Source organism: Bombus fervidus, chromosome 2, assembly GCF_041682495.2.
Source record: "Bombus fervidus isolate BK054 chromosome 2, iyBomFerv1, whole genome shotgun sequence".
In the NCBI taxonomy this organism is placed as follows: Eukaryota; Metazoa; Arthropoda; class Insecta; order Hymenoptera; family Apidae; genus Bombus; species Bombus fervidus.
In genome coordinates, this window is record NC_091518.1 from 6,931,867 (window position 1) to 6,955,527 (window position 23,661).

The window sequence follows — 23,661 nt, forward strand, 5'->3', positions numbered from 1 at the left end:
CATACAACTTATAACCAATAATACAATCAAAACTATCTTCTTGTTCTTATAAACTATCGTATATATTACAACAGCAAGGAACTCTTACCTAGCTTTTATAGTACAAATGAAATAATCTCTAAAGAAGCATTATTCGAATATTAATGAATATAAACACTGCTGACTATAAATATTGAAACATCTATTAATATTTCATATAAATTGAACGTTATTCATTGCCTTTATCTTTTAATTCTTTTATAATAAATTGTTACTTCATTTGGATCATACATGTTTTATCGTGTAAAATAGAATTCAAAATAAAATTAATTGAAATTTTTGAATAAATGTAACCAATATTTATAGCCAATAGTACACATGTATGTATACCTATATAAGCAATGCGTAAAAGAAAGATAAATAAATAAACGAATCTAAATATATATAAAATCTTACATTTCTCATTATTCTTTTGCACAGGCCTGTGGAGGTTCCCGAAGCGCGAACGTATTACCAGTTCCAGTACCAATCCCCGTGCCGGTGCCATATCCGGTACCAGTTCCAGCATCTCTGTGGACGAGCGACTTCGCAGCAGCTGCCTCCTCCATGATAAGCCGTAACAGCGATGCTCACGCGGAACCAGGAACACTGAGGTTGAGAGGCGACCCAGCTACACCCTGGTTCGCTTGGCATCCACGATTCAACCAGCCTCTGCACGGAGCCAGGCTCGATCCGCGACTAACTGGTGTCTTCGATCCGACAACTTGTACTTTTAGACCTGATCAAATTCTAGCACCGCCGTTATACGGCTCCACCATTGAGGCTTCGTCCATTCCATCGACGGAAGAACTTCGTCAACGAGCGAGCAGCTTGCATGTCAACCAAGATGAAAACGACGACGCTGCAGTAAGCAGTACGACGAAATCTATAGAGGAAGCTGTGTTGGACGTTTGCAATGAATCGAAAACCGCAGAGCAATCTTCCACGAATGGATGTGGCAAATTAAACGAATCGAAGGCCGGAGAAGAACAAGAAAGTAAGGACGAGACGAACGAGACAAAGAAAAACGAGGAAATGGATTGTTTAGATTCCGTGAGCGTGTCCTTCGAGAGTAGAAGGGGACAAAGAATGTTCCAGCACGATGATTCTGGCAGCTCTTCTGGTCGATCTTCAGCGGATAGCAGCGATTTGGAAGAAGATTCCTCTTCTCATAGGTTCTCGAGAGTCTTCGTTGTTAACGATGATTCCCTTACAAGCGATAACGATATAGAGGATAATGAAGATGAGGATGAAGATTCAGATTCTACTACCGAGGATGGTATCACCTTGAAGAGGGTCAAGGCTCTTCCTGATCAGGAACCCGTGGTTTTGCAGTATGTACGGTTTTTTAGCGAAGATGCGAATTACGAAGACACGAATAATGATAATGATAAAGGAAATAATAACAAGCAAGATTTAGAGAAAGAGAAAAGGTCGATTTGCGATAATGATAGTTCAGAAGCTAATGATAAGTTTGAACGAGGGGACAACATTAATGAGAAAAGAAAGTCTCGTGGAAAGAGGCACAATTTGGAAATGAGTAATGATAAACGAATATCTCTATCGTTATTACAGCGTGAGATGCCTGAAGAAATGTATATTGCGAGCGACAATGATTGTTCAGAAAATCAGATAGAGTTAAAGTCTATAAAAACCTTGGATCCTGATAGGATCGAGCCCACTATTTTCAACAATACCACTGAAAATATTGCAGAGGAAGAAAAAATGATTATGAAGGAGAAGATATTTGGTAAAATAGAAAAGGGTAGTCCAGGAATTGACGAATCCATGTTATCAGACCAAATAACGTCTAATACCGAAAATACGGATTCAGATAATCAAACACAGCTGTCATCGACGGATACTTGGGATTTAAATATAATTCCAGACTCGTTAGAAATGTCTGGACAGGAAATTGTAAACGATACTGGTTCGTCTGTCGCGAATATCGAAGAGAACCCGAAATTTCACGCTTTGACACCGTTGATAATTCCCGGAGCCGAGAATGGTACTGATTGCAGTGAAATAAGTAATAGCGATTATCGTGAAATCGATAACACTTTATCAGATATAATGACCGTGGAGAATGTAGATCACAACAATGATAATCAAAAGTATGACGCACCAGCCGATTTGAATTCGAATTTAAACACTGCGAACGTTTCTTCAGGGTCGGAAAGTTTTACTAGCAACGAGACGAATACAACAAGCAGCGAGGTGAGCAGCGACGAACTGCACGAGTACGAAGTCACGTCCACCAACGCGTCTTCGTCTTTTGAGAACGAGTTCTCCTTTTCAGCGACGAACAACGAGCTGCTGTCAAGATTGAATAAAAAAAACGAAGAAAAAGCACCGTGGCAGCAGAATCTACGAAGCAACGACACCGTGAAAACAGTCAAGGACAATCATTGCGAGGAGCCTGACGTTACCGCATCGGACAGAGCGAAATGGAACGCACAACGCGAGGCAACAACCGTTGAGCAATCGTCGGATTATACGAACGACAAAGGTGTCGCAAGCTTTTGTACGGAAAGTGATTCGATGACAATTGCAACGGAGGATGATCAATCCGTTGACGATAAATCAAGAAAATCGACGGTATTGGAGTCCAAAGATGGTGTGGTGGAAGACAACGACCTAAATCACGACGATGGAATCGAGTTGAAATCAGCGGGCTCTGACGTGGGCGACATGATAACCAACAAGATCCAAGAGATGTTCAAGAGTAGCACTGACAGCGCAGGTAAAGCGGAAAGTGCGCATGACAGCGGTGGTTTGGTGAGAGGCGAGAGTCCTGCTTGCAGCCAGGTGGTAGGAGAAGTGGAAATTCGCGGTAGAGGTGGTGAATGTAGTAGTAGTATCGATGGTGGTGGCGCCGCGGAGGGGATAGAAGGGGGATCGACACGGTTTCGCTCAGTCGAGCGACGCCCGTCTACTCGAAAGGAGAATGGATTCCCTCCTGCCGCGTCGACGAAGGATTCAATCAGTCAACAATTTCCCCCAACGATACAAAACAACAATCTCAGCAACAATAATAGCAACAAATATAGAAGCCTTGTGATGATCACTCAGGAAGCCTCGTATCAGCCAGTGAGTGTGATCACCTCGGACACAACGACCTTGTTGCAGCCGGATGAAGTGCATACGGCTAGCCAGGGTCTAGCTGGGTATTTCCAGCTGGCGCTGGAAGCAGTGTCTGAACAACCGCATCGTAAGAATGGTCAGGGTCCAAGAAAACCCTTGATGGTGAAACGGTTGGCTAGTGTAACCGCGAATCATTCGGAAGCGGAAGTGGACAGCGGGTTGAGTGTCGGGAGTGCTAGTGAAAGCGACGACGTGTCGGTGAAAAACACGACGAAAATCGGTGGTCGACAGGAAAATGAAGATACGAAAGAGCGTTTGGGTGGAGAGCAGCGCGACGGAATACGGACACGTGCGTCATCGCAGTCCTGCGATGACAATTCCGCCAGCGGTGCGGTCGTGATCCTCGAGGAAGGTCTGGCAGACGATGATTCGTGGGTAGAAGAAGTTTCGCACGATGAAGACGAACCTGGCGCTACGACAGCCACCGAAGAAAGCTCCGAGGATGAAGCGAATAACCTCGGAGATCGTGAAGAGGAACTTCGTGGTTACCATAGACAGGCTATCGACTTCACTTTGCACACGATCGTCGAAGAATCTTGCGAGGAAAGCGAAGCAGAGCCTAGCATGGCTGCAGGTAGTCCATCCAAGAAACAAAGACCTCCATCAGCTTCTGAATTGGAAAAATATTTCTTTTTTGGGCTCGGAGGAGATGGTAATAATTCGAGCATGGGTTCCCGCGAAGTTGACAGTCTTTCGGAGACTTCGTCGATTTATTCCGAAGGTTTGGAATCCCTGGGACAGGACGAAACTCCAGGGAATGGACAGAACCAAGAGAAATCAAATTCTGGGGAAGGATTTTTGAATTCTTCGAGACTCGAAAAATACTTTCTATCGGAGTTTCTGGGATTTGATCAGGATCGACGTGACTCAGATGGTTCGGTAGGCAGTGATTCGGAAGGAAGACCAAGTCCCGAAGCGCAGAGAAGAAAGAAACTGGTTCGCGCCAGAGGAACCGGTAGATCGCACAGTTCTTCTTTGGACAATTTATTGGCTCTTACTCAAAGTTCACAAAACTTGAGTTCGCAAAATTCTCTTCAAGATTTAAGTTTAAACCAGGATGCGCAAGAAACCCAATCAGAAGGTTCTTCCACTGAAACTGATGGAGCGGATGATGGTCAAACTGCAGCCTTTGGAACCGATGGACAGTTTGATACCGTGAAACGAAAGAAAAAGAAGCCTAGAAATTTAGGAACGCAGAGTCCACGTGTTCCAGATGACAGAAACAAAACGCCAGAACCGAATAGAGAAATGGTTTTGGTGGGAGAAGTAGTGATGGAGAACGAGGCAGAAGCAATCAATTCGGAAGATTCGGAGAGAGCAAAGACTCCTCAACCAGAGTGTATCCTGTCTTCCTCTTCCTCTCCATTGACTGCTGTTAATGCTTCGTTAACATCGGCGTCGCTGATCGACTCAAATAGAAATATACAAATGAGTTCGGGAGAGTCTCTGAGCTACAATCAAAGATCGAAACAACAATCGCGAGACTCTGGATTTGTAGGAAGCTGCGATGATCTGTTACAGCACCAGAAACTACCTGACGATGGTCAATCCGGTACGGAACTCGGTCAAGAAACTGGGAAAGATCGTTCTAATAACGAGATCGGTGAGAATGCTCAAGATACGAGTCAAACCTCTATAGAAGGTGTCTCTCAAGTTGAAAAAGGAAACGCAGCTAAAGTAGATCATCACCTAAGCCATACAACACTGCCTCACTTGCCAAACGCTTCTTTATCGAGGAAGGATAGCTTCAACAATTGGTCCAGCGACGAGGAAACAAACTTAATGATGTCAAAAATGAGGCAGTTCTTCAAAACCATGGTTGCAAATTCGAATGGCCAGAATCAGAATACCTCCAGCGCAAATTCAAGTGGGGCTTCACCCGCCCCAAGTCCTAGGTTACCTGGTTATTCTGCAAAAGCCAGACTATGTCCTCAAAATCGTACGAAACCGCCACAATTGGTATACTTTGAGAACGAACTGACTAGGTTGATGAAAACCGTACCTGGAATTCGAGACGAACAAGTAAGAGAGATCGTTGAATACTTGAGTTCTGAGGACACGTGGTCTGATTCGTATGACAGTTCGGATTATACCAGCTCCGATTTGGAAGGCGCAGCGGGCGGCCGTCGATCAGCACTGCAGGAACAGATCTCTCAAAGCTGCCAGCAGATTATCAGTAAATTCGATACCACGTCTGGTGACAATCTGTTGGACAAGGAGAGGGAAGATAAAACCGAACCGACTGGAGTGCAGCCTCCCTGCCTAGGCAAAGATACCGCATTTGTGTATCAGAAACTGGTTCAAAGTTTCACGAAAATGGCCGGTGATAGTACAAGCTCCGACGCTAATTCGACACCACATAGTAGTCCACCGTTAATTGCTAAGGTGATGCACCACATCGGTAGTCGATTGGTTGCTTTAATGCATGAGGTTTCTGAAGGTGGACCAGCTGTTCAACATCATTCGAGCTGGAGACGTTACACACAACATCATCGTACACCGTCTTCAGCGTCAACTACAGAAGACGATGATTCTACATCAGATTCAACTAATGCTCCTTCGTCGACGCACTTGCAATTACCCAGATCGAAGTCTCATGATCCTCTGTTGCTAATTAATAGTCATCCAGCAGCTTCAACTGGACAAGAGGGTGAGGAACGTGAAGCTAGTGATTACGAAAGATTCTCTTGGCGCGGAAGCTTCGAATCTGCGTTAATGGCGGCGGATTCTAGGACGAAATTGAGTCTCCTGGCGTGTTCCGGAGATAGTGTCGGTGCTAGTGTTAGTGCTAACGCCTTGGCCATGGCTGCTAAGCGTCGCAGTGCCGGAGATCTGTTGTTCAATCCGAAAAGTTTCTCGAGGGAACAGTTGGATAGAGTTAGAAGTTGTGGATCCATTGGTGGTGGAAGTGGAGGTGCTGCCAGTGGATGCGGAGGATCCGTGGAGGAGAGGATCTGGAGTAACAGGAGAAGGTCTTCCGTTCCTGATGCCAACACCAGAGGAGAATCTGGTAAATTTTTTATATTATTTTACAAAAAATACATCAATCAGTATTATATATTATTATATGAAGACCACACAGGAAAAATGTGATAAGTCTATTACCAATTATATTCAATTTTTGATCATTCACGACTGACCAACAATTTAAAATCATTACATATTCAAACCCAAGTTCCTTTGTTTCTTCAGAAAACTTTAATCAAGAATCTATCGAAGTAAAGAATTATTATCAATTACAATTAAATGCTATAGCGATGTCTGCAGTAATTTCGGATATTTACAGCTAATTTCAAATTAGTAACATCACACAAAAGTCTGGAATTACTTCTTCAGTTATACTAAGTAAATCTCTTGCTATTTGTGATTGTGTAACTGACTTGGATAGTAAATACACCTGTTCATCTAAACCTGCTTATCTTTGGTAAATAAATAAAGCTTGAAAGAAGATTATATTTTACAAGGTTAATATATTATATTGAGTCACTTTGGTTTGGTACAAATGGGAGCATAACATTGTAAAGAGGATGTTTGGCACAGTAAAGTGTAAAGACAATGAATTTTTAATCTTGTCTAAAAAGTAAGACGAGCTTCATAAGGCAGTAGTTTCGATTTCAATTTTCTATATATATCTAATATATATAGCTAATTAAATATCTTTTAATTTTAAGTAAAGATTCCTATATTTATAACATTAAATTACATACTCGATAGTGTTTTATCAAATTATTAAAGAAATTTTTGCAGGCAGTAGAACTTTGTTTATGTGAACTTCATTTACGGAAACAAAATTTCAGTACTCTGTATTCGATTAAATGAATCCTTCTTCGTTGAATCCACTTTTGTTCGACGAGTCAGTGGATTGCTATTACATGGCCTTCAGTTACGTAAATTATTCGTTTGCCGACAAGTTCATATAAATGAAGTATTAGTGTTCAAAAAGTGTGAAATTCAATTAAAAAAGAACATTGTACCGTTCCAGGGTTAATTGGCTCTTATTGTGTTATCAAATCACAAATCACAACTTCTACAATTTACACCTTTCATCTTTTATATACATTTTTTATTTTCATTCAAATACTTTGCAATTTAAAATCTTAACCATATTAAAATCCAAAATAATACATCAACAGAGACATCCACAGGTGACGAGGACACCGAAGATGAACTAGAATATACGGGTGAATCTCGGGCAACGACTCTTCCACGCGGAATGCAATCCGCCATTACAGCGGCAACCAATTCTCTACCGCGTTTACCAGCTTCCACAGCACCAGCTGGGTTAACGACGACGTCAACTACGTCTTCGTCGACGATGCACAAAGCACATAGCGTCTATCATTTCCTACCGCAGCATTCTGGTGTAAAATCTGCCAGATATCGTCCACCAGGATTCGCTAGGAACAGCAACGTTTCTGGCGCTATTGGCGGACCAAAACGTGCGGTTAGTGCTCCAGGACTTCAAGTTTCGGGCTCTCAGTCTTCCGCTGGAAAACGAGACAATTCGAGATCGAGGAGGCAACAGGCTATGTCTCTCACACCTGGTAAGTCACTGTTTTATGTGTCTTCACGATTTACGATTAAAAAAGAGATGACAATTATTGTACATTAACAAATTATTAACTAATTAAACGATTTTATGTATTAGATTGCTGCATAATCTGTGTCTATCGCTATACATTTACGAAATTTTTTGTATTTCTCATTAAAAGAAGGATTTATTTCATTTTTACGACTTCAAAATTATGTAATTTTCTTCGTCCGAACTATTTTGTAGCGTTCGAAACAGATGAAAATCCGTTGGTGTCGGATTTATCATAAAACACTTTTGATTATACATACCTAATTTTATTTAACCATTAAATATATCATTCTCACTTTCTATAACTTCTACAAACACGATTTATGTCAAATTATATAGCAACGTTGTACTTATTATAACATTGAGCTTATGCGAGCCAAGAGGCAGAAACAGAGAGGCAGACAAAATTTATGCAACAATCTAATATTTATTTTCAGAAAATACGATCTTAAATTTTAGTGAATTGCGTTTCCTTTGTAAAGACAAGAAAAAAAGTGTGCTTCTATTATTAATAATTGATAAAGAAAAAATTCGTTTTGCGAAAAAAAGAAACAACCCTGAAATAATCGAAACATAATAACAACATCATTAATTGACATACGTATTAGGTAAAAATTGTTAAATTTAATATTGTTATTTTTATTAGAAACCAATGTTGGGTAACTGAAAAAGTAGATGAACCGATGAATACACGGGTACAAACTAAAAAAGTTTAGAATAATGAATATGCGATCGTTTAAGTAATTAGTAGAAGAAATACTATAAAAATCTGTGTACAAAATCGATGTCGGTATATGTACACTGGAGTGGGAAAGCAATTGTATCTAACTGAAACGACTTCGTCGAAACTAGACTGCCTGTTAAAGTGAAAATTCATTTACACGGTACTTGCGAACGAAAGATAAGCTGATAAGTATACTCTAACCAGAATGATTTTTATCAGAATATTTTTTGGCTCCATAATATCTTGCTAAGAGAAAAGCAAAACGTACCGTTTAATAATATTTTTCTTACGCTTTATAATTGAAAATTTATTTGGATATATTAGGGATTTCTTCAATTTAAATGTTTTACAAATTCGAGACACGTTTTACTTGTAAATTTTTATGAAGTTTTGTCGCTAGTTGTTAATTGTTACAATTTATTAACGAGAGTTGAAAATTAAGTACAGCGTGTCATGTACCCTTTGTTGAGATTTAATTGAAATAATTTTTAAATTAGATAACATAATATGTTAATATGTTATAAGTTAATAATATATTCATAAGAATTTATATGAAATTGGATTTCATACAGAATTCTATAAACAATTTTTATGTATTTATACGAAATTTAATGGTGTAAAAATACATAAAAACTGTAGGTATGTAAAAATAAATAAAATATCCAAAATAGATTATTGCTTATAATTTCCGTTTCGGTCTTTCTCTTTTTTGTTCTTTATTTCTTTTTATACAGATATAAATTTCTATGAATAAAGTAACAATACTTTTCTAAAGCGTGTGCTTCCAAAGTTTATCCAAAGAACAGTTACATATAGCGTGGTTTTCTGTTTACCATATACATCTGACACGTATTATGTATGTATACCTGTTGATTTTGTTTCAATTACTCAACTACACGCGATTTCGCTGAATAATCAACACTCTCTTATTTGTTTCCTCGTTTGATCAACGCGATTACTTGTGAAATTTAAACCAGAGTGAAATTACGAAAGTTCTTGGTTCCAAGAAATTTTCCATCATGTATATGTACAAAATTGTTTCTTGCGATTTACTCCTTTGTAAAATGTAACAATAGAAACGATTTCTACGTTTTATTTCTCGTTTCATTAAAAAATATGTAAAATCAACTCGGTAACAACAGTTTAGACAAATTTTCCACTCGTATATTCGTAAAATTATTCTTTGCAGTTTATTTCTTCACAGAATTAAAAACTCTAACAATTTCTAGAATTTTCATTAATTCCATTAATTTAAAAATATGTAGAATTATAGTTTTTACTGCAAAAAATAATATTGATTACTGACATTATTATTTATCTTAGCAGAAAAGATTCGTGGTATCAAAAATCAACGATAGAAGATCTGATGTGAAAGTTATTTTCATGAAATTTATCAGTGACGCTCGGTTTCGAAGATCATAAATATACATAGATGCAAGTAGAACGCGATTTGTAAATGAACATTTTAAAGTATTTACTGGAGTGTAACAGGTGTAAACGTTTTATTACGAGATTTCCCTTCTTTTTCATTCTTCGACATCTTGCTTCTCGTTCTAGCCAACGTAGAATAATCGATAATCTGGTATAACGTTGTGTCCCGCGTATGCGTACTGTCGGATTTCTCTGGTCTGTCACTTTTTTTTTTCCTACGTGCGATTATACGCAACTTAGACGGTAATATGCTAAAATACATTTTTCATGCCACTTTCTAGTCAACGTCGTTCTATTTAGCGTTATTAGCATGTTACATTGTCAGGTTTAACCGTTTAAGGGTTCAGAAAATTTTAAGAATCTGTGGTGAAGTAAAAGCACTCCTTTTCGTTTTGCTACCACTAATATCGTTTAATATTTAATATTCATTATGAAGTAACATAAAAAGTTACTGTTTGGAAAAATTCAATTTTGGTATCTATGATAAAATATTAAAAATTTAATTAGTGTTACGCAAGCGAGTTTTATGTGTCATTTTAAATTTTAAATATTTCTCTATAATTCACAGAGATAGATTCCTATTTCAGCACTTCAAACTGCATCTGTCGTTAATAGTAGGAGTTCTTAATTGAACGTAATGTATCTAGAATCGAAAAGTGTATTTTATTTAAATCATATTAAGTTTATTTGCTTTTTCGTTATAAATTCTACAGAGAATTTTAAAACTTTTACTTTTCTTCAAGATTGTTTTGCCAATGTTTTGTATTTTATTCTATTGTTGTAATATATTCTGTTGATTATAAGAATCTTTGAGCATGCCATATGGTCTAGCACTGAATATTATGTATACTTAAATTATCGAATTTCTTCGATTCTAGATTTTAGATAGTATTTATTATCGACGAATAATATCAATTTTAACCTATGAGATAAAAATTTTGAAAAAGACAGAATTTCTTCTAATTACTTGTAATTGTAAATTAATTTCAGCGTAATGGGTTAGAACTTCATTTTTATAAACAAAATTATATAAGATTCAGCAAAATGTATTAGACACATTATATTGATAACATTAGATATCAAATAATTTATTTCTTTGTACAAAAGATATTTTAAATGGAATTCAATAACAAGACACACACATATGTTCATATATCTTAAATTTTGTTTGTATTAGCTACAGTTACTCATAAAAATTCTATACTCTGTAAAAGGCGAAAAAGCCATTTTTATTGAATTAAAATGTTTCCAAATTTTATTGTGTAGTTAGTACGTTCTATGCTAAAAGCTGCCTCATTATTCCCATGTACGTTACGTTCGACATAAGAAAACTTATTACATTGAAGAAATTATTTTGAAACGAATAATAATATATATATAAACTTAATAATATATATATATTATTAAGTCTTTTTATATATTATTGAGTTTAATAAGAATAGTGTTTTCGCAGAAAATGTAAGACTTTTGTTGGTAATTGTAGTTCGGTAAATTCTTCACTTGTGTATAATGGACATAGTATATACTCTCTTAGTATATACTATAGTATATACTATATAGTATATACTCATAGTATATACTATAATGGACATAATACTCTCTTTTATATACACTCTTCAGTATACACTTTGCGATCTATCTGATCGCATTATACATGTCCAAGTGTCTCGATACTTCGTTTCCATTTCGTATTCTACTTACAAATGTAAATCCTTTTATTTTTGAGGTAGGTCTATAAAACAAAACATCGCAGCAACATCACGATATAAAAGCATGCTTCTAATAACACGCCTGTGGCCGTCATACTATCATATGTTACGATTGATGTTTCGCTGCACACGCATTTGCATTCTGGTCGCGCGATAACGGAAAACCGAACTATGATACAAGTTTTGACATTAACGGGAAAGAAAAACGTAGAACGGATAGAATCACTGCTGCAAACTGCATTTCCGTCGTTTTCAATTCAGCCTGGATCACGCAAATCGGTGGTTCGTGGGCCCGTTCCACGATCAAACTCAGGTGGTCTAGATTCATGTCACGTACAGAATTCTATTGAAATCGTGTGACCCTATGATCATGCTACTGATATCAATATCTTACTCTCCATAAGTATTTAGACACTTTGGTAGAATTCTGATAATAGCAGGATGAATTTTAAAGGCTCTATACTTTCTAGTATATTTAGTATATTTTCTAGTATATTTCTCTATACTTTCAGTATTTCCGATACGTATTTTGCTTTAATGTTATCGTTTCGTAATAGTTTATAACTACTGCTAAAAATAATGTTTTTACTTTTATATAATATCGAATATGATGATATTTGTGTGATTTCTTTTAATGATAACTTTTAAGAACGACTAAGAATCATGTATATCTACTTACTTGCTGTCTTTTTATAAAGTTAATAAATTATAAGTTGGATATAATGATAATGGAACTTGTCTCGTCCGTTCAATTTGAAGAATGATCACGAAAGTTTTGATGATTTGTGAAATTTGTTTAAAAGAATGAATCAGTTTCTTTGCAATGAAATTACTATTTGTAATTAATTTTTGATTAAATTGTGTTTATTTACTGTTTGGAATAATTTCGATGATCTTTGTGTCATTGGAGGAAGAATCCCTTTCGTGTAACTTGTAATTGAGCAAGTTAAACAATCTGAAGATAAGGAGCTTTCCAAAAAACAGGATAGAGTTTCACAATCTTCGACAAGTTATGAATACCAATTTTGTTATCGCTGATTAGGTTTCAAAAATCAATTTTGTCACCTCGTAATATCCCAATTTTATTTTAATGAATTTTATTGAATAAAATCTTTTCCCCATAAACTTACGAAGAAAAATAAAATTATCCGGACATTTATTTTTTATTTCAACACTTGACAACATTTTGAGAACAAAATTGTAATGAGAAATTACATACATCAATAACAATAAAATTCATTTTATCTTGAAATTTAAGAGATTTTTAACAAAGGAATACGATTTGATCAAAATTAACTCAAAGTGCGCAACAGAGTTAAAGATATTTAGAAAATAATTTTAGCGGCGATGTGAAAAGAAACGGGAGACATTCTTCGTTCTATAGACTGATGAAATTATTTTCACAGCCACTCCCCATTGCATTCGTGGCTCGCGCGGATCAATAACCGAGACGACCACTGTAATTTGTAACTGCTTAATTAATTAGAGCGTGGTCTTAAAAATGAAATCTTTGTAATGGATATGTTTCTTGTGGTTGTTATATCTATTTTTCTGTAGCTGCTAATCTTGACTTAGTGGTAGTTAATAGCTAAACAACTGGCAATAGTGAATCTGTAAAATAATTTTTGAAATTGCATGTACGTATATATAATTAATATATTAATTTCTGATATTAAATATATACATATATTTTGTTTTATGGATTCAATTTCATCCATTCGTGTGATTTTTTTTTTAACAATATTTACAATTTTTAATTATCGATACATATATGAAATACATAAAAGTATAACGATCTTTACCGCGATTAAAAGGCATGTACGGATGAAAACTAATAAAACAGCTGTTTTAAGCATTTTTTACCATGTGAAAGTATTCTTTATGTATACTTTAAAGATATGCTGAATGTGAGTTGTAAATTATGGGAAATATTTAACTCAAAAACTAACTAACTAAATTGCCTAAGAAGAAATATGATAATATTAAAATAATATAAAAACACACATAAATATGAAATGGATATGGAGTTTTATCTAGTATGAAAGTAAATAGACTAAAATATAAGAGGAAAGATATACACTTAATCCTTTTATGACACTGTACTCGCGTGAAAACACGATTTCGATATAATACGATGTAAAAATTATGACCGCTCTCCTATAATCCGAGATTCTTATAAAACGGTTTCCATGTAGCACGAATTAATAAAATTTAACCTAAGCTTGGGAAACCTTTTTATAACACGATATTCTTACAATCCGATTGCAACACAACACGGAACGAATGAACCATATCGTAGAAGGTGGACTATATTCACACACGTGTGCACTTCGTTACATATAGAGAGAAAAAATTAATTAAATTAAAAAAAAATTAATTAGATGTCCTTTTTTGTAAACCAAGCAAGCAAACGTAAAGTAGAAAACTGAAAACTAATGTACGTGTGTTTTCAGTTAGGATAAACTTGAAATAATGATTTACATTATTTCATTGTTATCAGCAATTCAGCTCCGTCTAGACCACTTTTGAGATGGATTAAACGTGTAGGTTTGTTTGATAAAGAAACAAGTGAATGAATTTGTAATAGTCCGATGTATTAAAATCAGTATAATTACAAAAGATAGCGTATGTCGGTTGTAATCGTCGCTCGCTCAATGTTCTATGCCGATCGAAGGAAGGACAACAATACTCTGTCTTAGGGAACACGTTCATACGTTTATATCGACGGACGTTATCACAAAAAGTTAACCTTCTTATGTAACTCTGGCTGAAGATTACAAGAAACGGCAATAACAATCTGTTCAGAGTTCATTTTACACAGACCTTGTAAACCAAAACAATCGTTAGTATTCAAAGGTACAATAATATGGGTCTCTCCCAGATTCGAATTTTCCGTTTCCACTTGAACTTTTTTACGCTCACGTGCCGCTACACTTTTTTTAGTAATTTATCTTAATGGACGTGAGAAATCATGTTATGTAACACAGGAAATACTTTTAAAAGAACTGGTACACGCGAGTAGGAACGTTGCGAAATCTAAACTATAAGTTAAAAAGAGTAGACAAAGATCCATGAATTACAGTAACTGTAACAATCAGCAAAGTAAAGCACGAATTTTTAAGCTCTTTTTAAAAGAGCGACTAGTCAAGGAAAAGTGGAGATTAATTTTGTACAATTACTTAGAGTACGAGAACGATTGCCAGACATTCCATTTTCTGAAGCAAATCATTTCCCGTGAAGACAGTACCCTTTCTCGACCGCTTCTTGTTCCAACAATACTCGTTATTCTGTGCTTTGTTAAGAAAGTAACAGAATTATTTCACCTACGCGTTTCACTTACGGAATCAATTCGTTCTTCAATCGTTTAATAACACTTGTATTTCACTACAAAAATAACACGATAATACCTGATATCTTATATCTTATATCTCACAACTAGTTACTCAATATCAATTTATGTATCTAGTTTTTGCCGTAGAAAATTTTAACATCTGCTTTAAAAAAAGAGGATCACCTTTTCATAGAAAACGCCTTCGAGTAGCAACGATTGCTTTACAAAACAAGTATTTTTAATGTTGATTGTAATAAAATTAAACTTGTTCGTTTGATTTTAAATCATATTAAACATCAGTTCATACCAACTTAGCAAAAATCAGTTGGCTTTCTTGTATCACTTAAATAATAAATCACTTATATAACAAACTTTTTTTCTCAATGTTGCTTCTCAATAATTATCATAATTAGTTGTTTACATCAATTATTATATTACATTATTAGGGACTCGGCAGAAATTATAGGCTGGATATAAGAGACTATAAATCATTTTCGTACAGATATGTTTACCTTGTCGGAAATAATTAATCCTACTGTAAAATGCAAGGATCTTGTAATCTCGTCCATGATGCAGACTCTTCTGTCATCCTTTGTCCATTGTCCTATGCTTTTGTATATGGAATATCTGTGAAAAGCATAAATCTTCGGACAGGGTCACTGCGAGAAATATTTTCTTACATGAGTTTTGTAATTTTTAAGAAGGAGTAGCTTGTTAAAAGAAAAAAAATATCGTGGTTATAATGTTTGATTAAAATTTTGTACGGTATTTCTTCAATATTATTCGATATTAAATATTATTATTCAACATGTTCAAAACATTTCAATGTATTGTTTGAGATATAAATATCTATGTTTAACACTTATGATAAGAAAGGATAGATAGATGAATTTATACCTGAAGAAATAGGTGCATTTCATAGCTCTCAGAATGTATTCATTCTTCAATACGGAAACTCTAGTACAGAACAGTCCTGCACAGCTTATATAAGCTGTTTGTTATCCATTCTGAGGCTACGTAAACAGTAAGATCGCGTGCTCTACCTCGGAATGATACTCATTATACTTTTTTCCACAAAAGAAGTTCGTCAACCTTCTGAAGTTTCTGCCTTTATCCTACTTACCTTACCTTGCCTTGTTACGAGTTTATACCATTATCTATCCACTTACGTTTACGCTGGTTATTTACATCGTAATCATTCATTTCTATTGTCTGGATATCTATGGATATGTATTATTCACGTATAATTCTTTCTAGCTGAGCCTCTTCTGCAACTCACTGATTTCGTGGACGAAGTTTCAGTATATGATACGCTGTTCGATACCAATTATTACAATATCATGAAAATGGATCAAAGATATTAGCTAAGCACACTATTATGTATATTTTTATAACTGTTCTCTTTTTTTTTAAACCGACAATTTAACGCTCTTAACTGACTCTTAACCCTGCTGTTCTTTTCTAATGTATAGGGCGTTTCTATCATCTCAGATTTCTTAATATCTTGGCTACTTTAAATACAAAAAATTGTGTCAGGAAAATGTTGTATGGTTCAGAACGATAAATATTATGATTCGTCATTTTTCCTTTCCAGGTCATTCCTTTTCTATTTATCAAGGACATTGACATTTTGTTACGTAGAACTACATATTTCTGTATACAATAGTCAATGCGCTTTTCTATTCTCCACAAGAAGGTAATACGGTACTTGTGTCCAAAAACAAGTAGCGTATAAAACATCTTAACTATTTTGTTGGACTTACCCGTGATAGACAAGGAGAACAAACACAGGAATATAATTTTGCGTTCTTTCTTCTTTTTCACAAGTCTAATAAGCGACACTTTTCAATCAGGACTATGTTTACACCACGAATGTATACAATATATACATAAACTGAATGTACATGTAATTGAAATTACATATGTACTTTACTTCTTTCGTTGTTTTTCATTTTTTCTAATGAAATTTCCTTGTATCTCATTTTTAGTATTGTATGGTGTTGTTATATTGAATTCGGAAATAACATTTCTTCTAAAAATCCAACGATAAATAAATATATATATATATATATATAAAATAAATATAATGTATTATATATATATATTTATTTATTTATTTACCGTTGAATTTATCCCCGAATTCAGTATAACAACACTATACAATACTAAAAATGAAATACAAGAAAATTTCTTTAGAAAAAAAATATATATACTTAGTTACTAATATATTTAGGATAAGTCAAGTTGTAATATATTTGTTTAACGAATACTTTTTTCGTTAAATACCTAATATTATATATATTAAAATTTACGCATATAAAATCTATTGATTAATGCTATTGTCACATTCAATATACAAAGAATAATTTATATTTAATGCCGAAAACATAGTACATGTACATTGCCCAATTACTTAAATTACAATATAAATTAAGAAATGTAGTATTAAAACACAAATTAGATACTTTTGAGACTGTATGATAAAAGTACAAAATTTATTTATTTATTTACCGTTGAATTTCTTCGTCATATAAGAAATGTTATGAATTCAGTATAACAATACTATACCATACTAAAAATGAAATACAAGGAAATTTCTTTAGAAAAAATATATATATACTTAGTTATTAATATATTTAGGATAAGTCAAGTTGTAATATATTTGTTTAACGAATATTTTTTTCGTTAAATACCTAGTATTATATATATTAAAATTTACGCATATAAAATTTATTGCTATTGTTACCAATGCTATTGTTACTAATGCTATAGTTACATTCAAAGAATAATTTATATTTAATGCCGAAAACATAGTACATGTACATTGTCCCATTACGTAAATTACAATATAAATTAAGAAATGTAGTATTTAAACACAAATTAGATACTTTTGAGACTGTATGATAAAAGCACAAAATTTATTTCAAAGCAAAGAATTTACTATGCAGTTTTAAACAATAAGAATTACTAGAGAATCATAGTATTTTAATATTAAGTAAATTTTCTCGCTTTAGTTATATTACATAAATTAATTAAATAAATAACCTAAATAAATTAAAGTATAAATATCGCCATAAAATCTGCAACATAACTCTCGACTGTACATATAGAACTAAATAATAATTTATCCATAACCATATTTCTCTATCAGGAAGTCGTATTCCCTATTACAAAATGAAACTTATTTTACAAATGATTTAAAATTGAAATCGATTTTGGATTAAGTTAAATTCAAATTGAATTTCGAATCTGTGTTTCACGCACAATCATGTAACACCTGAAAATTCATTGTATTTAAGCGAGCGGTTGTGGTCAAAGTCACACAATTAGTTGATGTTTGCTTTCATCATAACAAACTGATGCTCCTATATCGATTTTCTGTCTGTAGTAACTTAGTTTGAAGTGAACACATCTAACAAAATACGTTCTAATTCTCTTTTTATTTGTCCCTGTTTTCTTTGTTCCTTTTTATCAATAATACAATAATACAATATAATTTTTGTTCATTTATTGTATACGATTCAATTGCATAATATGTATTTATAAAAACAATAATCTTTAATTAATTTACTTTTGGATATTTTTGAATATTCTCAATCCAAAGAATATTAATAAAGATAATTATAAAGGTAAAATATTTATTTAATCCTCGATATAATTTTATATAAAAGGATTTAACAAATATATTTGTCAAAATATTATTTTTTAAGATATTGGTAAAAATGTTTGAATAAGATGAAAACAATAATATTTGTGTATTTAATAATTAAAAGACTAAATCCCTCCAAACATTATACACTTTTATCATTATAAATCGGCTATTATTTAATAATTGTCAATTGTAATTGTGAGATATACATACGAGATATATTAGTTTTTCTATAAATTCAAACACAACTTCAGAAGATTTATTGAACATTCTAGTAAATAAATATTTTCGAGCATAAGTGTACATTATTCTTTAAAAAAAATAATTTTTTTTTTCTAGCATTGATTAATTCGCTTCACACGGCGTTATTTTATCATAGAAAAAGCCAAGTAATTATTCTAAAAATTTAAATCCTACAACTCGACGCTGTGCATTCATATAAAATTTAATGAAGCGCGTTATGAACAATATTAAACATGCATAATTCTATGGCTAAAAGATTGAGTATAAAAAAAAAGATTTTTTTGTCGACCCGAATACCTTAAACAATGTAATTATCCAAAGAATGAAATATTTTTATCCTAATCTTACTTTAGATTTTTAATTCGTTAACTTTTTTTTCTCTTTCATTTTTATAGAAGTAAAAGATGAATTCGATATCAGCGAATCGCCCAAAAGATCAATATGATCAGCAAAAATAATAAAACTAAATTATTACAAGTACTCTTGTAAAAATATTCCAAGTTTCAGTGGTTAAATTTAAACTAATAAGTATAGCGAGTGAATTATGAAACGTGATCAGCTTCGGTTAATTTGTTGTTAGTAGGCCAATCGAAAATTTTTTCGTCTGATATAATATATAATATGTTCAAAGGTAACATTAACATTTACATAACAAATAAGCTTGTATAATTAAAATAATTAAAAAACACTGTATTCTCTCTCTCTCTCTCTCTCATCTTCTCTCTCTCTCTCTCTCTCTCTCTCTCTCGTCTTCTCTCTCTCTCTCTCTCTCGACTCTCTCTCTCCTCTCTCTCTCTCTCTCGTCTCTTCTCTCTCTCTTCTCTCTCTCTCTCTCTCTCTCTCTCTCTCTCTCTCTCTCTCTCTCTCTCTCTCTCTCTCTCTCTCTCTCTCTCTCTCTCTCTCTCTTCTCTCTCTCTCTCTCTCTCTCTCTCTCTCTCTCTCTCTCTCTCTCTCTCTCTTCTCTCTCTCTCTCTCTCTCTCTCTCTCTCTCTCTCTCTCTCTCTCTCTCTCTCTCTCTCTCTCCCTCTCAAATCTTAATTCCAAGTTAACTCTTTATTATTTCCATTCATATTTCATCGAAAAATAAATCCATTCTGAATTCATTTTTCAATTGTTCTCTAATCTATTTATATACAAATACACATACGTTTGACATACTCGTGCTATATTCACAAAATATTTCTACAAGCGTTCAAATTATTTTTCCATGAACCAGCGTAAATATTTTAACTCAAGCACTATTCTTCGCGTCAGTCACTTAATTTCCTTTACACTCTCCCAAGGATTTATCATTAACAAGAAAAGTTCATTCACTTTAAAGATCCGACAAGTTCGTTCACCTTCTCGTTATCTAATCTTTAATTGATACATCTTTATTTAGATACCTCACATGTATAAATGTTTCATTTCGTTGTTTCGTTTCGGAAAGTACTTTCAAAATGAACGCTTTCTGGTGCCTCTTCATCGCTGTAATTACCATTATTCACCGAAAACGGTAATGATTAAGATGTTGCCGTATTATCCGCGTCGTACAATTGTTTAACCATAAAAGAACAATGAATATCTTTGTATGTTCCCTACGCAGTTAATATGATCAACTTTGCCGCGAAGCAATTAAATACAACGGTTAAGTAGAAATTAAGTTTCTGTAACATCACTTCCCGGTACCAAGCGCGATCGTTCTTCTGCTCTACTAATTTGTCGGCACCATGGCGGCGAACAATGCAATTTCACTTACACGTTAAATACAACAATAAGAACCGGAGGACGTTTTAGCTCGTACAACTCTTTCCTTATCTTTCTTTGTAGAACACACTAAATGGATTAAACATATGCGCATGTGTGTACAATCTACACTGTCAGCAGGAAGTTTGGAAATAATATTGTTCTTGAAAGTGGGTTGCCATAAAACAGATCAGCCAAGAAATTATTTTTATTTTTATGTTTTTTTATTAAGGCAATCTTAAGTATATTGTACGTACATTGTACATTCTTCGTTACAGAGCAAAGTATGAATTACAGATACACTATTAACTTAAATACTAAGATAAAGTTTACCTTAAATGGTACGTGGTAAATACAATGAATGAAAATAATAAGTTTACGATTGATGAAAATGATAAATGATGAAATGTTTAAATACTTTCGTTAGTCATTACAACCGAAAGACCTTCAAATTGATCACTGCAAGAGTGATTATATGATGGATTATTCCATAGATAGAAGAAAAGATATTTGCACTATATAACGCATTTATGTGAAATTACCGCAAAAAGCTTCGAGTACACGATCGTCTGATTATTTGAAAAAGTTTATCCGAAGTAGGAGATTCTAAGAATCTATAATATCAATGAAAGGTATATACTTATAAGTTTTATTCTAAAATAAATTATTAATTCGTAAACTTTTCCAAACTTTTTGTCGCTGTATGTATTAATATGTATTAGTATTGTACTATGTAATAAGAATGTGAGAATCGTCATATAAAATTACGAGTCATGAGATAAAGTGGAAGAACATGCCGCATATTTGACCTATGTCCGGACCGTTTCTCCGCGAATTATGCAACCTTTGCCCCTTGTTTCGTAGTTTTGGTGATGCTTTCTCTTTCGTGGACTTTGTAGATGTTTTGCTCAAAGAGCCGAACGTTGTACACCATAAGGGCTTGTAACATTTCGTTCAATGATGTCAAAATAATATAAACGATTATCTGCTATAATTAAGCAAAATTTTTATAACAAGATTATATGTAACGTGTCGTACAATTTATATTATAAATTCAATACTTTTTATTGACACAATTTTTATTTTTTAATTTAAACAATTTTTATAGCATTAATACCGGCATATGTTTTGCCAATTTTAAGAATTCTGTATTTTACTGAATCAAATTAATGATAAAAGAAAGCATCTATTTTATTTAATTCCAATTAAATATACAATTAAAATTAATGCGAAGAATTTTAAAATAAGAATGTGCTTGATTATAAACACATAAATATATGTATGCTCGTTTTGAAGTGGTAGGTACTATACATGCAATCTCTTATATATTATAGTACTATATATGTAGCAGTATAGTACTACAGCCTCTATATAGAAGCATTAAAGAACGCTATGTAGAATAATGTTAGATTTCTATAAGTTTTGTATAAAATATAGGAATTTATTTTAAAAGTTATTAAAACTCAACAAAAGTAATAAAAAACGCTTAAAAAGGTGTATTCGTAGTTAAACTTAAAAATATTTTATTTCAATTTTTTGTTATTTTAGAAGTTACCAAACTTACAAACAATATCATTTTCTTCCAGATAGACGTATACAATTTCAACAAGATAATTGTATTACTCATTTCATGGTTTAATTTAAAATGTAATTTCGTTTTATTTCTAATTTCTCCACTCGAACCGTTTGGATCTTGATTTATGCGGTAAAAGTCATTTTCCTGGAATTTATCAAGTTAACGCTTGCGGTTTGTAACGCGTAACAAGAAACTAGTTTACAATTCCTGTAACCTTCAAGGATTTGAAATCAATTTTAAATTCATATAGTATTACTCATTGCATAGTATACGTGTCATCAGTAGTTTGATCATTCATCCTAGTAAATCTAATAATGTTTATGTAAAATTGAAAGTAGTTAATGTAATACTAAGAGTTAGGAGTTACTAAAATATGTTAAGCAAAAGGATAGTTACATCAAGTAGTTTAGAAAGTTTGAAATTCATCATATTTAGATGTGTTTTATATTTTTAAATTATTAAAAAGTTAGAACGTACTGAAATTACTAACATTAAATTAAAACATTAAGAAATGCTAAAATATTTTTTTAATGCATTACAATTAAATAATTTCAAACTATAAACATATGTCGAATTACAAATTAATTTTATTACATTCTATATAATAAAGACTTGCAGCAGTATAGTATATTATATTTTCATATTTTACATTCTTTTCTATCTTTTAATTGATTCCTTACAGTCGCATCAACTACTATAATGATTTGTTTAGTCATTAAGTCACTGGATGAGTTTTCTTTGCGGGAAAAATTTATTCCTATTAAAATGTTTTGTAACGATAATTTTTAATTTGAATTTTTCAAATCGTTTTTTATTAAGCAAGAATTAATTCATAATCTGCCATGTCTCCCAACAGAAAATTTGTTTCATTATAAGATAGAAGATAAGGTGATTAAAAAAGTAATTTTTTTTATTGCATACATTTCATAATGTGTTAATTTTGAGGACCCCATTCTGATTTTTAAGCTTATAACTTACTTTAAGAGAAAATTTAACTTCTTAATAAAAAAAAAAAAAACGAATTAACTTATCTTTTATATGAATAGTAATTTCTATTACGACTAAACCAGATTATTAACTTTTAATTTCATAATTATGGAACTTGCTAGTTGAAGGCCGATTTGTTTCCATAAAAATTATTTTTTATATTTAATATTAAATATAAATTATATCTAATAATCGTGAAATAGTTGTAAATCTGCTTGTTCCAATAATTACAAGTTCATATATTTTATTTGCATATTTTAAAATATTTTATATGTATAAACACCCACAGAGAGAAAGAGAGAGAGAGAGAGAGAGAGAGAGAGAGAGAGAGAGAGAGAGAAGAGGGGAGGAAAAAGAGAAACTGTTTCTTATTTTTTGAAAACAAAAACATTAAAAAAGTTTCGAACATTGAACACTTAGAAGGCAATAATCGCGGCTAGACTCGAGCTAGTGCCTGCATTTCAGCTCGCCGTATACAGTCGTGGCGTTGCGATCTGGAGAACTTTATGTCGATCCTTCCAACTGCCTATGTCAGGCGTGCT

At 33.1% G+C, this 23,661-nt stretch overlaps 1 protein-coding gene across 3 annotated transcripts in view; it reads left to right on the plus strand.

The window, feature by feature from the left end:
- The window catches only part of LOC139993048 (uncharacterized), a 91,092-nt gene that overhangs the window by 44,782 nt on the left and 22,649 nt on the right, over positions 1 to 23,661 (plus strand). For 2 of the 3 annotated variants that reach the window (XM_072014456.1, XM_072014442.1), the window contains exons 10-11: positions 460 to 6,172; positions 7,296 to 7,706. In XM_072014456.1, coding sequence (XP_071870557.1) covers positions 460 to 6,172; positions 7,296 to 7,706 — 6,124 coding nt within the window. The remainder of the gene's footprint in view (positions 1 to 459; positions 6,173 to 7,295; positions 7,707 to 23,661) is intronic. The other variant, XM_072014446.1, reaches the window with a different exon arrangement.